The 14,230-nt window shown below is 44.3% G+C and overlaps 1 protein-coding gene across 2 annotated transcripts in view; it reads left to right on the top strand.

Annotated features, from left to right (window-relative positions):
* The window catches only part of qkib (QKI, KH domain containing, RNA binding b), a 55,126-nt gene extending 44,566 nt beyond the window's left edge, over positions 1–10,560 (top strand). The window contains exons 5-7 of one of the 2 annotated variants that reach the window (XM_030771569.1): positions 7,298–7,385; positions 8,163–8,462; positions 10,535–10,560. In XM_030771569.1, coding sequence (XP_030627429.1) covers positions 7,298–7,385; positions 8,163–8,462; positions 10,535–10,560 — 414 coding nt within the window. Of the gene's footprint in view, positions 1–7,297; positions 7,386–8,162; positions 8,463–9,481; positions 9,586–10,534 lie in introns of those variants that run through there. The other variant, XM_030771568.1, reaches the window with a different exon arrangement.
* Positions 10,561–14,230: the final 3,670 nt, after the last annotated feature.

A 14,230-nucleotide genomic window follows, 5' to 3' on the forward strand; every position in this document is an offset into this window, starting at 1 on the left:
TTGATTTTGGATATAATTGTCATAAAAACTCAGCTCAGTCACTACGGGTCTGTGAAGAGCATCTCTCGATTTCTGGTCTGTTTGTTTTCCGTCATAAAGTCATTGATCGTCTGTAGGGGGTTCACAGTCAGTGGAAATAGCCTCAGACCCCTGACTGTGGAACATTTGGATACCGGGCAAGCACAGTATTGGGCCAATATGCAGTGCTTGTTTAGCTGAAGCCCCTCGCCTGATGTGAACTGATTTGGCTTTACTTCAAAAAAAAAAATCCCAGATTGGTCACCGCTTGAAATTTTGCAAACGCTGGCTGAGATGGTTATCCACCGATATTAATGGTGGTTAACATTGCTTTTCATTTGAACTGTGAGGGGAGTTCATTTTATGGAACGATTTGGAACGAAGAAGCAGTCTGGTCGGAGAAAAAAAAAAAAAAAAAAGATGAATAATGAAGGAAGCCATGCATTTTTAAAAGACCCAAATCACTCAGATGTGTGTGTGTTTTTTTTTTTTTTTTTCAGAAGGGCTCAGAGACAGACGGTCGCCCAGTCAGACTCTGCCCTGTAGGAGGATGAGAGACTAGATGTGGAGGTGTTTTGTTTTGTTTTGTTTTTTTTCTTTTTTCTCTTTTCTTTTTTGTTCTCTTGTCTTGTTTTTGTTTTTGATTTCGTGACCAGCAGTTTGGTCGATTAATAGATCTCGGTTTGTTGCTTACATTTTCCGAGGGTGGAGGATCAAATTTTTTTATACCGAAAAGACAAGTGTTTTTACGTACGAGTCTTTTTCTGTCAGACAGCTTCCGTCTCTGTTGTCCTGACTGGTGTGCAGCTAGCTAAACACAGTTCCTTTCTTTCTCTCTCTCTCTCTCTCTCTCTCTCTCTCTCTCTCTCTCTCTCTCTCTCTCCCCCCTACAGTCTTCTTAGTTCAAAGCTATTTTGACATATGAGACTTCCTTCCCCCCAATTACACCTCTTTTAATGCCAGTGAAGAGCATACCCACTCTATGGCAGCTCCTCACTGCCTAAGCTGTCTGTGTACCTGGTTTTGTCTTGCCGTATACACTGTGAGTGTGTGCGTGTGTGTGCGCATGTGTGTGTGCGCATGTGTGCGTGTGTGTGTGCGTGTGTGCGTGTGTGTGTGCGTGTGTGTGTGTGTGTGTGTGTTTGTGAGTGCCACACTTCTGTTGCTTGCACGGTCTCTTACTGTGACTGACTGGTAGACACAGCGACTTGAAACCATGCAAGGTTTCAGACTCAGTATCTGCTTGGTTAATGTGAATTTGGATCAGGGCTTTTTTTTTTTTTTTTTTTTTTTTTTTTTTTTCCCCCAATGTACCACAGTGCTAACAATTGATTTCAAACTTTAATTGCCCTTCATGAAAGCTTTTGAGAGTCACACAGAATGAAGGCTTAGCTTTTCAGCTGCAGACAAAAGCAGACTCAAGCTGTTTACATGACTCATGAGTCACTGTCTTCACCAGAAAGAAAAAAAAAAGTATTCCCTTTGTCTCTTCCCTTTTCAAACCGATATTACACCATAGTCACCTGACCCTCTTATAGAAAGAGAATCCAAGTGAAATCAGTGAATTCAGTGAGTCAGTGTCATAACTGGGCTCTGCGTTTCTCTCTAAGCTCTTATATAGGCCACAGGCTGTGATATTTAGCACCTCAAGTGAGCTAATTTAATGCGTTATATGTTATCGACTACTCGTGGCGATAGCAGTGTGTGTGTGTGTGTGTGTGTGTGTGTGTGTGTGTGTGTGTGTGTGCGTGTGTGTGTGTGGTGTAGTTATACTACTACATGATATATATAAGTGCTAGTACATTTTGGTGCGTATATTTTTGTACCTTTATACTCATTATTATGTTTAGCTCTGACGGCTGTCTCGCTTCATGTCTGTATATTAGTGTTCTTCATTGCCCATGTTGCATGGTCTCCTCCATTAGCATGCATTGTCTGCACGCATACACACACACACACACGCGCACACACACACACACACACACACACACACACACACGCATACACACACACACACACACACACACACGCACACACACACGCACACACACGCACACACACACACACGTACGCACACACACACACTCTCCTGCTGCACTTGGGGACACCTTCCAGGCGTTTCTCTCTTTCAAAACCAATTAACATGAGAGCTTCATGTGCCTGTGCAGTTCTGGGAGCTGGTCCAGATTATCAGCATGGATGTGGAGGCACGTGCCACGTTTTCGCACCTCTCAGATGACTTTGGATTTTTCCCGAAGCGTACTTAATCAGAGCTTTCTCTCTCTCTCTCGCACACACGCTTACAAATATACCTGCACGGAGTTACAGACTCACGCAAAACCAGCAAAGTTACACACGCATTTCAAACAATCACTTACGTACGTGTATATGAGTCTCGCAAAATTAGAGACACTAAGCAGACCACCCTATCCCGCTACCTGTCTTTCTCTCTCTCTCTCTCTCTCTCTCTCTGTCTCTCTCTCTCTCTCGCTCTCTTTCTCTCTATCTCTTTGTCTTTCAACTCTTGCTCCTGGACTCCTGTGACCCTGAGTCTGACAGATCCAGGAAAGGCCTTTCCCATTCCAGCCATTCTCAGAATAGCCTGCTGTCTAATTTTATCTACCTTGTTCAGTCTGTTTGTGCGCGCGTGTGTGTATGTGTGTGTGTGTGTGTGTGTGTGTTTGGAGATATGGGTGTTCTCCTTACGCTCATTTCCGATTCTTACTTCATCTCTATACCCTCCCATTGAGCTCTGAACAATGTAGTGAGGTTGCGTAATATGAAGATACTTGAAGAATTCTCAGTAGGAAGATGGGTCTATGTAAGTGCTGTTTGAGGTTTGAAGTGTTGCAGATGTCATCGAATAAGATCATTCCTGATTTTAAGCGTGTTTTAAATAGATAGAAATGCTTGTGTGAAGGGCGTTATCGATGTGCGTTTTCCTCCGTGTGAATAACCCGCACGTCACCCCCTCTCGGTTCAGCAGCTCCTCCAGACTTTTCGACCGAGCGTGGAGTGTAGTTTTTTTTTTTTTTTTACCGCACATTTAACAAGTGTTCATCATATTAAGCAGGCCCATTACAAATGCTTTGGCAAGTCTGATTACCATAAATATTGGATTAAGATTCAATTACCCTCATAAACTTACAATACTGCTCTAATTCCCCCCGTGATTGTTTCCGGCACACAAAGTGTGCGTGTGCGTGTGCGTATGTGCGTGTGTGCGTGTGTGTGTGTGTGTGTGTGTTTGTGAAAAAGCAAACAGGAAATTGGCGTCTGTTTTCGCAATATGCGGAGCTCACGATTCTTTGTGTGTTCTGTGATGGCTCTGTGGGGAGGATTCAGCTCTGCTATCTGCGTACAGCTGCAGCCGAATTCAGATGATTCCTAATGGACTGTTAGCTGAGCAACCCACCGTGAATGCTTGCCAGTCGCACTAAATTACAGGCCTGAACCCTGCGACTGTCCGAAATGGCCGCTCACCGTTAGCTGCAAGTGCCCCCCCCCCGACCGACATCACAGGCATTTAGCGAAGAAATGTGTGTCTGTAGCGACTGAGGAAGTGAGTTTTTCAGATAGTTGCTAAAGCCCTGGGGTATGATGGGAAAAAACATGGAATCCTAAGGCGGTGTGAAAAGACAGGAAGGGCTCGAAAGAGAGGATGAGGCAATGGTTTGGATCTCTGCCAAACTGAAGGGGAGCGGGAGAGAGCGGGGGGGGTGGGTGTGGGTTCAGAATCGGCAGCTGCGCATGCTGGAACTGGACACATTCTTGGAGAGCCTTGCGTCCGGTTTCCACTCCGCCCCTGTCCTTCATGTCTTCATTCGGCCAATTATGGCGCCTCTGTGTCCTTCAGCCCACTCAAGCAACCTATCAGAGCGTTTGCCTCGGATGACCGGCGCGCCTCATGTCTTTGCCCTTGTGAGAGCACTCTTAACAAGATCAGTCATATAACAGGGTGAAACCAAAAGAAGTCCGAGGTTTGATCATATTTTTTTATATGCCAGTAAAAGCAATTACGTGAGTGGTTTGTTCTGAGAGCGAGAGAGAGAAAGAAAAGTTGTGTGTGTGTGTGTGAAAGAGAGAGAGAGAGAGAGAGAGAGGGTAGAGAAAGAGAGAAGGAGAGACAGAAGTTGAGAGAGAAGTTGAGAGAGAGAGAAGTTGAGAGAGAGAGGGGGAGAGAGACTTAGAGACAGGTATGGAAAGGGAGTAGAAGCAGAGAGAGAGGGAGAGAGAGAGACACGCCAGGGTTTGCGTTACTCAGACGTATGTCAGCAGAAAGCTGAACGCTGCACAGATAAATCCCACTCTACCGAACCATCACAGCGAACATGACAATCCAATCGATCCAGCACTCATAAAGCAACATATAAAGATTGAAGAGGAATAGAAAACACTATAGCAGCGAAAGAGAGAGAGAGAGAGAGAGAGAGAGAGAGAGAGAAGGGCACAGAGGAAAGGAGGAAGAGATGGGGGGGGGGGGGGGGGGGGGGGGGGGAAGAGGTGTTGTAAGAGAGAAAGAGAGACAGGGAGAGTGCTGGCCTGACAGGCAGTGATGGAGAGGAATAGGCTGGCAGTTATTGTGCTCCAAAGGTCATTGTGATCCCAGTCTGAATGGCTCCAGAGCGATTCCTCTTTATGCAAGAGGACATAAAAGGCATTCCACGCTGCTTGACCCAAACAGGCACCCCCGAGGGCTCCGCTCTGGCTTTTCTGCCTCTGCTGGGTGTCACTTCTGGAGCGTTTATGATAAAAACCCAATAAACGGCTTTTTATCAGTCTTTTCTTTTTTTTTGTCTATTCTGCGAGACAAGGTCTAACAGAAATATTTTGCCTTTTTAGCGATATGATCATGGTTATTGTTGTGAGAGTTGGGGGGGGGGGGGGTATTGTTACACGTGGTGGAGACGCTCTGGTGTTCTCTGGATGTTATGGCCCACCGGTTGTCAGCTGGGCACCCTCCTGTTGTGTGTGAGGACAGCCTCCTGTTTGCTCACACACAGACTGTTGGCAGATTGACTTAGAGTTTGTGCGCTGTGGAATGCTTCTGCGTCTGAAACACTTGAAAAGGCATGGCAGCTGATGCAAGCAAAAGCAGTCAGACTTAACAGGTTTATCATCCCAGAGAACTGTTTGATATTAGACTGATATCAGCCCCTCTCGCTCTCTCTCTCTCTCTCTCACACACACACACACACACACACACACACACACACGCACACACGCTGATGACAGATTTCTGCTGTAGATTAAGATCCATTGTGTGTTTGGGCCAAGCGCAGTCGTACTCTGGGAAGCAGGAAGGGCCTTCGGCAACACTGGAGCTGAGAAAAGAGTGCACATGGAGAGAGAGAAAGAGGCAGAGAGAAGAGATGAGCAAGGCAGGTGCAGATAATCGAGAGAAGACAAGGCAGACAAGTGGGATGGAGGAGAGAGAAGCATGAATGAGACTGGGGGGGTGAGGTCTGGATGGAGAGAAATGAGGATGTGGTGGAAGATAGAAGAGAAATCATTCGTTCTGCAAAGATCAACAGACGAAGATAGAAAAAAACAAAGACAAAGACAAAGCAGGAAAAATGTTATTGGCTCATAGAAACAGAGGGATAGAGCAAAACAGGGGAAGGAAAGAAATCGAGAAAGAAAGAAAGAGTAACATGCTCTTCTCTTCATGTAGGGAAAAGGAAAGGGCTCAGATTTCTGTGGGTAATAACAGAAGGTAATGTGCGAATTTGAGCAACCAGCCACTACCAGACGCACCAGAGAGAGAGAGAGAGAGAGAGAGAGAGAGAGAGAGTGAGAGAGAGAGACAGAGAGAGAGAGAGTGAGAGTTAGAGAGAGAGAGAGAGAGAGAGAGACTGAGAGAGGGGGGGGGAGACTGAGAGGGAGAGTGAGAGAGAGAGAGAGACAGAGACAGAGAGAGAGAGAGAGACTGAGAGTTAGAGAGAGAGAGACTGAGAGAGAGAGGGGGGAGACTGAGAGAGAGAGTGAGAGAGAGAGAGAGAGAGAGAGAGAGAGAGCAGACAGTCAGGCTCAACAGTCCTTCCACATGAGTGAATAGAAGCACCGTCAGTAGTGGTGCTGTTTGTAAAAACCTTTCTGACAACACAGCACCACTCACAGGCACACACCTACTACTGCAAGCCCTCAGCACAGTACAACACTTCAGTCCAAACAAGAGCAGATAAAAGGCACTACTCATGTACTGCCTGAAGAGAAGGACAGATAGACAGACAGATAGAGAGATGGGAGAGACAGACAGACAGATGGACGGATGGACAGGCAGACAGACAGACAGACAGACAGACAAACAGACAGACAGACAGACAGACAGATAGATAGATAGATAGATAGATAGATAGATAGATAGATAGATAGATAGATTAAATCTAGTGAGAGATGGCAAAAAACATTTCAAACGAGCCATTTCCTGTAGCACTTTTATGTAGGACACCTGCCTGCACAACGTGCACCGTCAAACTTTCTCAGCTCATTTTTCAGCCCGGACATGGGCAGTCAGCCGTAGACACACTGTACCACCGTCGCCCCACTGAGAACCGAGTCAAAGCACTCAAGGACAGCGTGCATTACTCTGATTAAATAAAGACAAGAGTGATTTATTTCAGCTCTCTCTTTCTGTCCCACTATTCATCACTGCACTGTTGACTTAATAAAGTATTGATATTTAGATCCAGAGGAGGCTCTGAGCCACGCACCGTTCTGATCCAAAGCCATGTGGGAGTTGGCCCCTGGCTACGTTCTGTGTTTTCTCAGCACTGGGTTCTAGTGCGGAACCGTAACAGGGCTGAAAATACATCTTAGCGTTTATCTAATCTGAGGACAACTCTAATCTTAAATCAGAGATAGGCTGAAGAGACGTCTTGCCGCATTACTTTCTTTTGAATTAATTGTTGCTGTAGGCGTGAGAGAGAGATCAAACAGAGCTGTGATGTGAATAATTTTGATTAATATAATACAGCTTTGTTTCACTCACACTCATCGATCTAGATTAAACTTGAATCGATGTAAACATGAAAGGATCTTATGTTTTAGTTTTCAGTTAACTCCCCTCCATTTTGGATGTTATAAATGAACATTGCCAACATTTTAGAGTTAGAGTTTTTTTTTTACTCTTCATACATTGTATTAGTTATTAAGTTCTAATGCATGTGGAAGGTGATACTAAACCCAGCTAACAGTTGTAATGTGTGTGTGTGTGTGTGTTTGTATGCATATGTGTGGATTTATGACTTTCTGTGTGTATGTGTGTGTTATTTTTAAGGCTGAGGGGGAAGACAGTCTGAAGAAGATGCAGCTGATGGAGCTAGCCATCCTTAACGGCACCTACAGAGATGCCAACATCAAATCACGTAAGTATAACGTTGCCACGACGTTGCCACGACGTTGCCACGACGTCACCTCCGCTCACCACTGCACAAACAGAGCAAACCGTTTTGACCAAGGCCCAGTTTAAACATCTGAATAAAACTTTCACCTGTAATACTATGGCCGGCTTTTCCAGAAACCCCTATACTCAGTAAAGCTCTGTAACCATTCGGCAAAGTTCTCTGTTGCCTTTAAAGTGAAACTGCTGAAGGGTGCAGCTGACCTACAGTGGCCTTAGCTCAGCCTGAAGAGGGGAGAACGAGCCCTTCACTCTATATCTCACCTTTGGTATTCTCTGTTTGACCGTCACTGTGGACTTCCATCCCTCGCTTTAGTTTTAAACTATGTTTAATACTGCATTGTATCGACTTCATTTTTGTCAAAAATAATTCTTTTGATTTAATTAAACTGAAATAGCACCGCTGAAAGAAAGAGTGTCTTCCTCCTCTGAGCAACAGACTATTGTTAACGTGACGAAGGTTTTTCCGGAGAAGAAAGAAAGCTTGGCTAATGCTTTTGTGTCTCTGGCTGACTAATAACAGGAAGGTCCTCTCGCCCGACGCTTGACTAATATGACGTTGCTATGTATGCGTCAGGTGTGGCCTGTGCATGGTACTAACTGCTGTTTTATTTTCCCTTTCTCTTTATCCACATCCTCTCCCCTCCATCTCTTCTTCTTTTTTTTTTTTTATTCCTCCTCTCTTTCCTTCCCCCCCTCCCCTCCCCCTGCCTCCTCTCTTTCTCTCCTCCGCTCACGGCAGCTGCCCTTGCCTTCTCTCTTGCAGCGAGCGCCCAGGCTCCCCGCATCATCACCGGCCCGGCGCCCGTCCTGCCGCCCGCCGCCCTCCGCACGCCCACTCCGGCCGGCCCCACCATCATGCCTCTCATCCGCCAGATCCAGACCGTCATGCCCAACGGCTCGGCCCACCCGGCGGCCGCGACCCTGGTGCCCCCGGGCCCGGAGTCGGGCCTGATCTACGCCGCGCCCTACGAGTACCCTTACACACTGGCACCTGCCACCTCCATTCTGGAGTACCCCATTGACTCCAGCGGGGTGTTAGGTAAGCATGGTTGCCCCTGCGAGTGCCCCGCCGCCCCCCACCACCACCCCCCACACGGGCAGTGGAACCCCACACCCACCCTGCTCCTGCGTCACTCCTCGTAAAAAAAAAAAAAAAAAAATCTCCTTCCATCTCACTCCACCCGTAACCCCCACCCCTACCTCCCATCCATGGAATACTCTTTTCTAGAGATACGACCCCCCTTTTTTCTTTTGCCCCCCCTCAGTCCCACAAAAACTACAACCTCTGGGAGTAAACATCAACATCAACGGAACGAAAACAACACTCTATAAGCCTCTCCCATATAATCCATTTAGTGTCATAAAACCCTTCTTCTCTCTTCCAAAAAAAAAAAAAAATTAAAAAATCCTTTTAAAACGCGTGCATAAATGGTGGAGCTGTTAAGTGCTCGGCTGTCTTTTTTCTGTGATTTATAAGAGAGTTCTCACTCTCTCTCTCTCTCTCTCTCTCTCTCTCTCTCTCTCTCTTTCTCTCTCTCTTTCTGTTTCTCAAAGACTCTAGCTTTTCCACAAGCTCTACGGCCTCATTAAGGCACTTGAGAAAAGCGGATTATAAATATCGTGTTACAAACAGCACTCTCCCCGTTTATCCCGGGTTGCTCCCAGAGGCACGGTGTTAAGTTGAACAATGACAAAAAGGCATCCTAATGCCAAAAGCGCCGCGTCCGACGAGGCAAACTGTAGTAGGGTTTAGCCGCTATCCCATCCACACGTCCGCTCAGGCAGCGATAGCCTGCCCGGTTCTGCCCAGTGCAGTACAGTGCCTTTCCTGAGGGGGGGGTGGGGTGGGTGAGGGGGGGTGTGTGGTTTACTTGTTGAGTTGATGGGGATTGGTTGGGGTTGGGGTTGCGGTGTTGGGGAGGAAGGGGAAGGGGAAGGGGAAGGGGGAGGGAGGTGGGGGAGGGGGGGGGTGTTAACTCCGAGAGGAGACGAGGAGTGGCGTGGAGGAGTCAAGTGAAGGATTTCATCCTGTCTTCTCTCTTGTGTAACCTTATACAGTGTCCTCAAAGGCCGAAGAGCTGCCCGTCTACCTGGGCGTTCAGACTTGTCACTTCCCCATCACTCTGCAGCGCGGCGAGCCCACGGGCCGGGCTCCCTTTTAAAGCAGCCCCCCCACCCCCCACCCCCCCTCCACATCTGACCCCACCCTCACCCACCCAGCTACCCTTCCAAAACCCTTTACCTTCTCCTTCCTTACTCTGCAGACACCTCCCTCTTCCCTTACCACCCCCCCCCCCCCCTTACCTTCCTCTTCTACCCCCCCCCCCACCCTCACCCCCCTCCCTTACCGTTCGGACTGGCCGGAGAACAGCTCCTTTCATCTCCAGAGCCCACTCAGGAGGCTTCCTCCTCCACCTCATTTTAAGCGTCTGCTTCCACTGAAAATTGTATCTCTTGTCTGATTTCATTTTTTCGTTTCGTTTTGTTTTCAAATTGTTTTTTTTGTTTTGGTGTTTTTTTTCTTATGATTAATGTGATCATTTTTTTTTTTTAATCTGTGTGTATGATGATGAGGGAGGAAAAAAAAAAAAAAAGCACTGAGCCCCAAACTGCTGCACAGCTCTCTTCTGGACGCCTCCCCTTCCTCCCCCCCCCCCCGTCTCTGACTGGGGTTTTGGGCAGGGGGCGGGGGGGGGCATCGGGAGGGCTAACATGAGGACGGTGAGGGGTCAGTGGGGGTCAGAATGGGGGGGAAGGGGGGGGTTGCCCAAAAAAAAAAAAACGTGTTCAAGGGGTTGGTGGAGTTGTTTGGCGACGGGGCACCTGTTAGAGGCTTGGCTGTAGTCTCAAAGCCATTTTAGGGGAATCTGTCGCGTGCACACACACACACACACACACACACACACACGCACAGAAATTAGACCGCCCCACGTGGTCATTCGATCAAGTGAATACTGCCGTTTGAGAGGTTTGGTTTGACTCTGTTGGTGAATGAACGTGGATGGACTGTCCTAAAATGGCTCTGGAAGTATGGCTCATGTTAGTGTGTGTTGCTTCCAGAGGACAGACTCTCCTGGCACTAATTTCCCGTTCCCTTCCTTTATTCTATAGGTGTGGCTTTCCCCACGAAAGGCTAAAAGCGTTTCCCAGGATCCTTACTGAGCCCCTCATCCGATCTGAGTGTTAACACACATGCGCTTTTATTTCACAGCTGCCTTGTCTGAACGTTGTTGAACTATGAGTGTGGACCCTTTAGCAGTCAGTCAGACACACAGATACACACACACACACACACACACACACACTTTACTGACATTTACACTGGTCATTTGTTTGCCTAGAGAGGCACTACTTCTGAAACTCATACATATATCTGTGCACTACGACCTAAACACGTTTATATGTATGATGTGGTTATAACAGGACTGTTTAACTGACAGCTCTTTTCTGGTTTAAGAGAAAAAAGTTGAAAAAAACAAAAAAACAAAAAAACAAAATCAAACACTGTCTCGCTTTACTAATCACTTAATTCATTGTTTGCCATTTTCCTATTTTATCTTCTTTTTTTTTTTTTTCCTCAGAAAAAAAAAGTGAAAAGTGTTTTATTTTTTACTACTGCAAATGTGCCTAAATGCTATCCTCTCTGTGCCTTTTTCCTCCAGAGAGTGAGTGTATCAGTATTATATTTAAGTAATAGGACTTGAGACATGCACTTCCTGTTGCTCCAATGCAAGATTATGTGGCTAGTAAAGCTCCCCTCTGTGCATGTGCCTCTATGCTTGTCACTAATGTCCGTCATGCTGTATCCTAGCAACATGAAACCATGGAACCATAAGGTTAATGCCACTCCATTGGGGGTGAATATGACCACAGATGATTTTTTTTACAAATACAATATGCTAGTTTAAAAAAAAAAAGAAAAAAAGAAAGAAAGAAAAGTATTATTTGTGCCTTAACTTGTATTTTTAAATGATTTGCATAATTTGTCAAACAAGTTTGGTCAAATACAGATCTGAAAATTATTCTTTGATTTGATAAATTGATATATCTGATGGGAACTGTGTAGTTTTTTGAATGATCTAATCTTTGTTTTGTTGTTGTTGTTTTTGTTTTCGATGATATTATTGCAATCCAAGCAGGTGCAGTGGCAACTAAAGTTCGAAGGCATGAAATGCGAGTCCATCCTTACCAAAGGGTTGTGACCGCAGACAGAGGTTAGTTTAGCTCACCATGTTTATGTCTTCCTCGCTTTTAGACACTTACTGTTGGTCGTGAATTGTTGGTTTTTTTTTTTTTAGTTTGTTTTTGTTGGGGTTTTTTTTTGTTGGGTTTTTTTTGCAACGTACACAGTATAAGCATGCTACGCATTTGTAAGCTAGTCCTAGCTTAACGTCAGCAGACCTCGTCTCTAGCAGTTATCGTAACTTATGTTTAAGCTGAACTTCTCTTTTGTGAGCGTGTGTGTGTGTGTGTGTGTGTGTGTGTGTACGCATACACACATACACTTCTATGATCATCCACACGTATGTATGAAAACTGAACTGGTTCATTCAATTCCATTATTTTGATGACCTTATGAGTCTGGCATGATGTTTATGAGAAATAATGGACATGTTTGTGTCGAAATACACTTTAGTCTCCAGTTTTTGCTTTGAGAAAATGATCTCGCCAGCACTTTCACACTTTCCTCAAGCGTTGCTTTTGTATTTATGAAGAAATTTGTTCCATTTTGAAGTATCTTGACACATATATGTGAGATTTCTTGACTACGCTCACACACGCATGTGCATTTGTGTGCATGTGTGTGTGTGTGTGTGTATGTGTGTGTGTGTGTGTGTGTGTATATGTCAGCCTCATATTTGATGTATTTTCTGTTACTCTGGGCTAAACTGGACATAACACCTTTATCTTAAATTATAGTGTTGATTTCATGTGAAAGGTCAAAGTCTCGACATTGGTTGTTTCAAAAGTCAAATAAACATGTACAGGGGAACAATTGCTCACAACACATTCTACACACATAGCTGTTAAACTCCTTTTTTTATTATTTACTGTTAGAATCATAACAACCGATATAAAACAAAATATATTTACCAGTACATATGTCTTAGGACTATGAATGATTGGAAAAGCTGAAATGATGTAGGTCAGAGGTCATGTGGTTGTGTGGGAGGAGCCTCTTCAGTGTTGGAAAGCCTGTTTGCCTGTCTGCCTCTCAAATACAACACACTACACACAATTAGTATACACATGTAAACCTGTTTTATTAGACACATCATATTAGCTGTCAACCCAATCAAAATTTTGGCACATGTGGTAATTGGTGACAATTTGCACAGTAAATAAATACAAAATGAATCGAGATTGAAATGCAATGTAAATTTAAGATTTAATATTGGTGCAAGCTATTTGATCAATTAACAATGAATGAATGAATGTTTATTGTTAGTGGTTATGGAGAGAGATGACATTGATTATTATGATTTATATGGGAAATGTTTAAATTAAGACAAATAGTAGTGTTACACCTAATAGACTGTAGAACATCACTTGAAATTTTCTTTTGGTATCATGATGAATGAAGGATAACTTCTAAATTCAGTTGAATAGGTCTCTATTAGTCTTTATACTGCATAGATAAATTCTATAGCGTGGTTAAGGCAACAGGTGAAACAGGTGTCAGCACAAGATCAGCTTGCTCCCCCGAAAAACCTTTCAGTATATTTAGCCACAAGAAAGAGTCATTTACAAACAAATAAATAAGGAAACAGCAAATGAATACGTATCATTTCAGGAGAAGGATCTTTAAGAATAATATCAACATTTGGGTCTTATACACAATGAGTAGAAACTCATTCAACTTATTCATTGAGACTGACAAAAGATTAACAAGAAACAAACTGCGTCTGAAATTGCACAAAAGCCTGTTCTCAGTCCATTTATCCTCTGTGTTTGACCTTCAGTGTGATTAATACATTCACAGAAGTTCTACCTTTCTGACATTTCTCCGGTTTTGCAAATTAAAATGAATTATCTTTTTTTTTTCTTTCCCCAAAAGTAACAGTCTTTTAATTTCTGTAAGGTCACTTGTTCCAGATGATGGACTGAATCCAGGCTAAAAGCTCTTTTTTTTTGTGAACTTGTGTTTGAATGGATTTGGAAATAGAGTAGGTGTGGAATACCATCTTAAGCTTGGATCTCTTTATCAGCTGACACTGGCAAAAACACCACAGAAATCAGACAAATGAATATTCCTGTTGTCTTTAGTTTTCACTTCTTCTCTTTTTTTTTCCCAATATGATCTTTATTTTTTCAACCATTCATTTTCATTTTTTTATTTTTTGTTCTACGTGTGTTTCGATGTTTTACGGTACTACTGCTCATGAGAGAACGTGCACAGAACCGTCAGATCTCGGAATCTGTGCATCTTTTAGGTCATGCAAACGGGCCTTGTTTTGTATTACTGATGTTCAATTTTTGATTTAAATCTGTTGGTATTTGCCTCATTTGATAAAGAGATACTATGGCACAACTCTTTATTTTGCACTGAATGAATCAGAAACATTCATCTCCTGTGCTCGGCAGAGAACAGACTCGTTGAAAAAAGTGAAAGAGAGTGAAAAAAAAAAAACAAAAACAAAAAAAAACACGACATCAAAACCTCAGACGATGAAACTGAAATAAACTTGTTGGACACATGTGTGATCCTCAAATGCAGTCTTAAGGTTGGCCGCTCTGGAGGGGATGCAGTAACTCTGTGTCCACTCTGCGGGCATGATCACAACAGAGTATGAAAGCATTAAAGAA

Source organism: Chanos chanos, chromosome 4 (genome assembly GCF_902362185.1).
Source record: "Chanos chanos chromosome 4, fChaCha1.1, whole genome shotgun sequence".
Taxonomy (NCBI): Eukaryota; Metazoa; Chordata; class Actinopteri; order Gonorynchiformes; family Chanidae; genus Chanos; species Chanos chanos.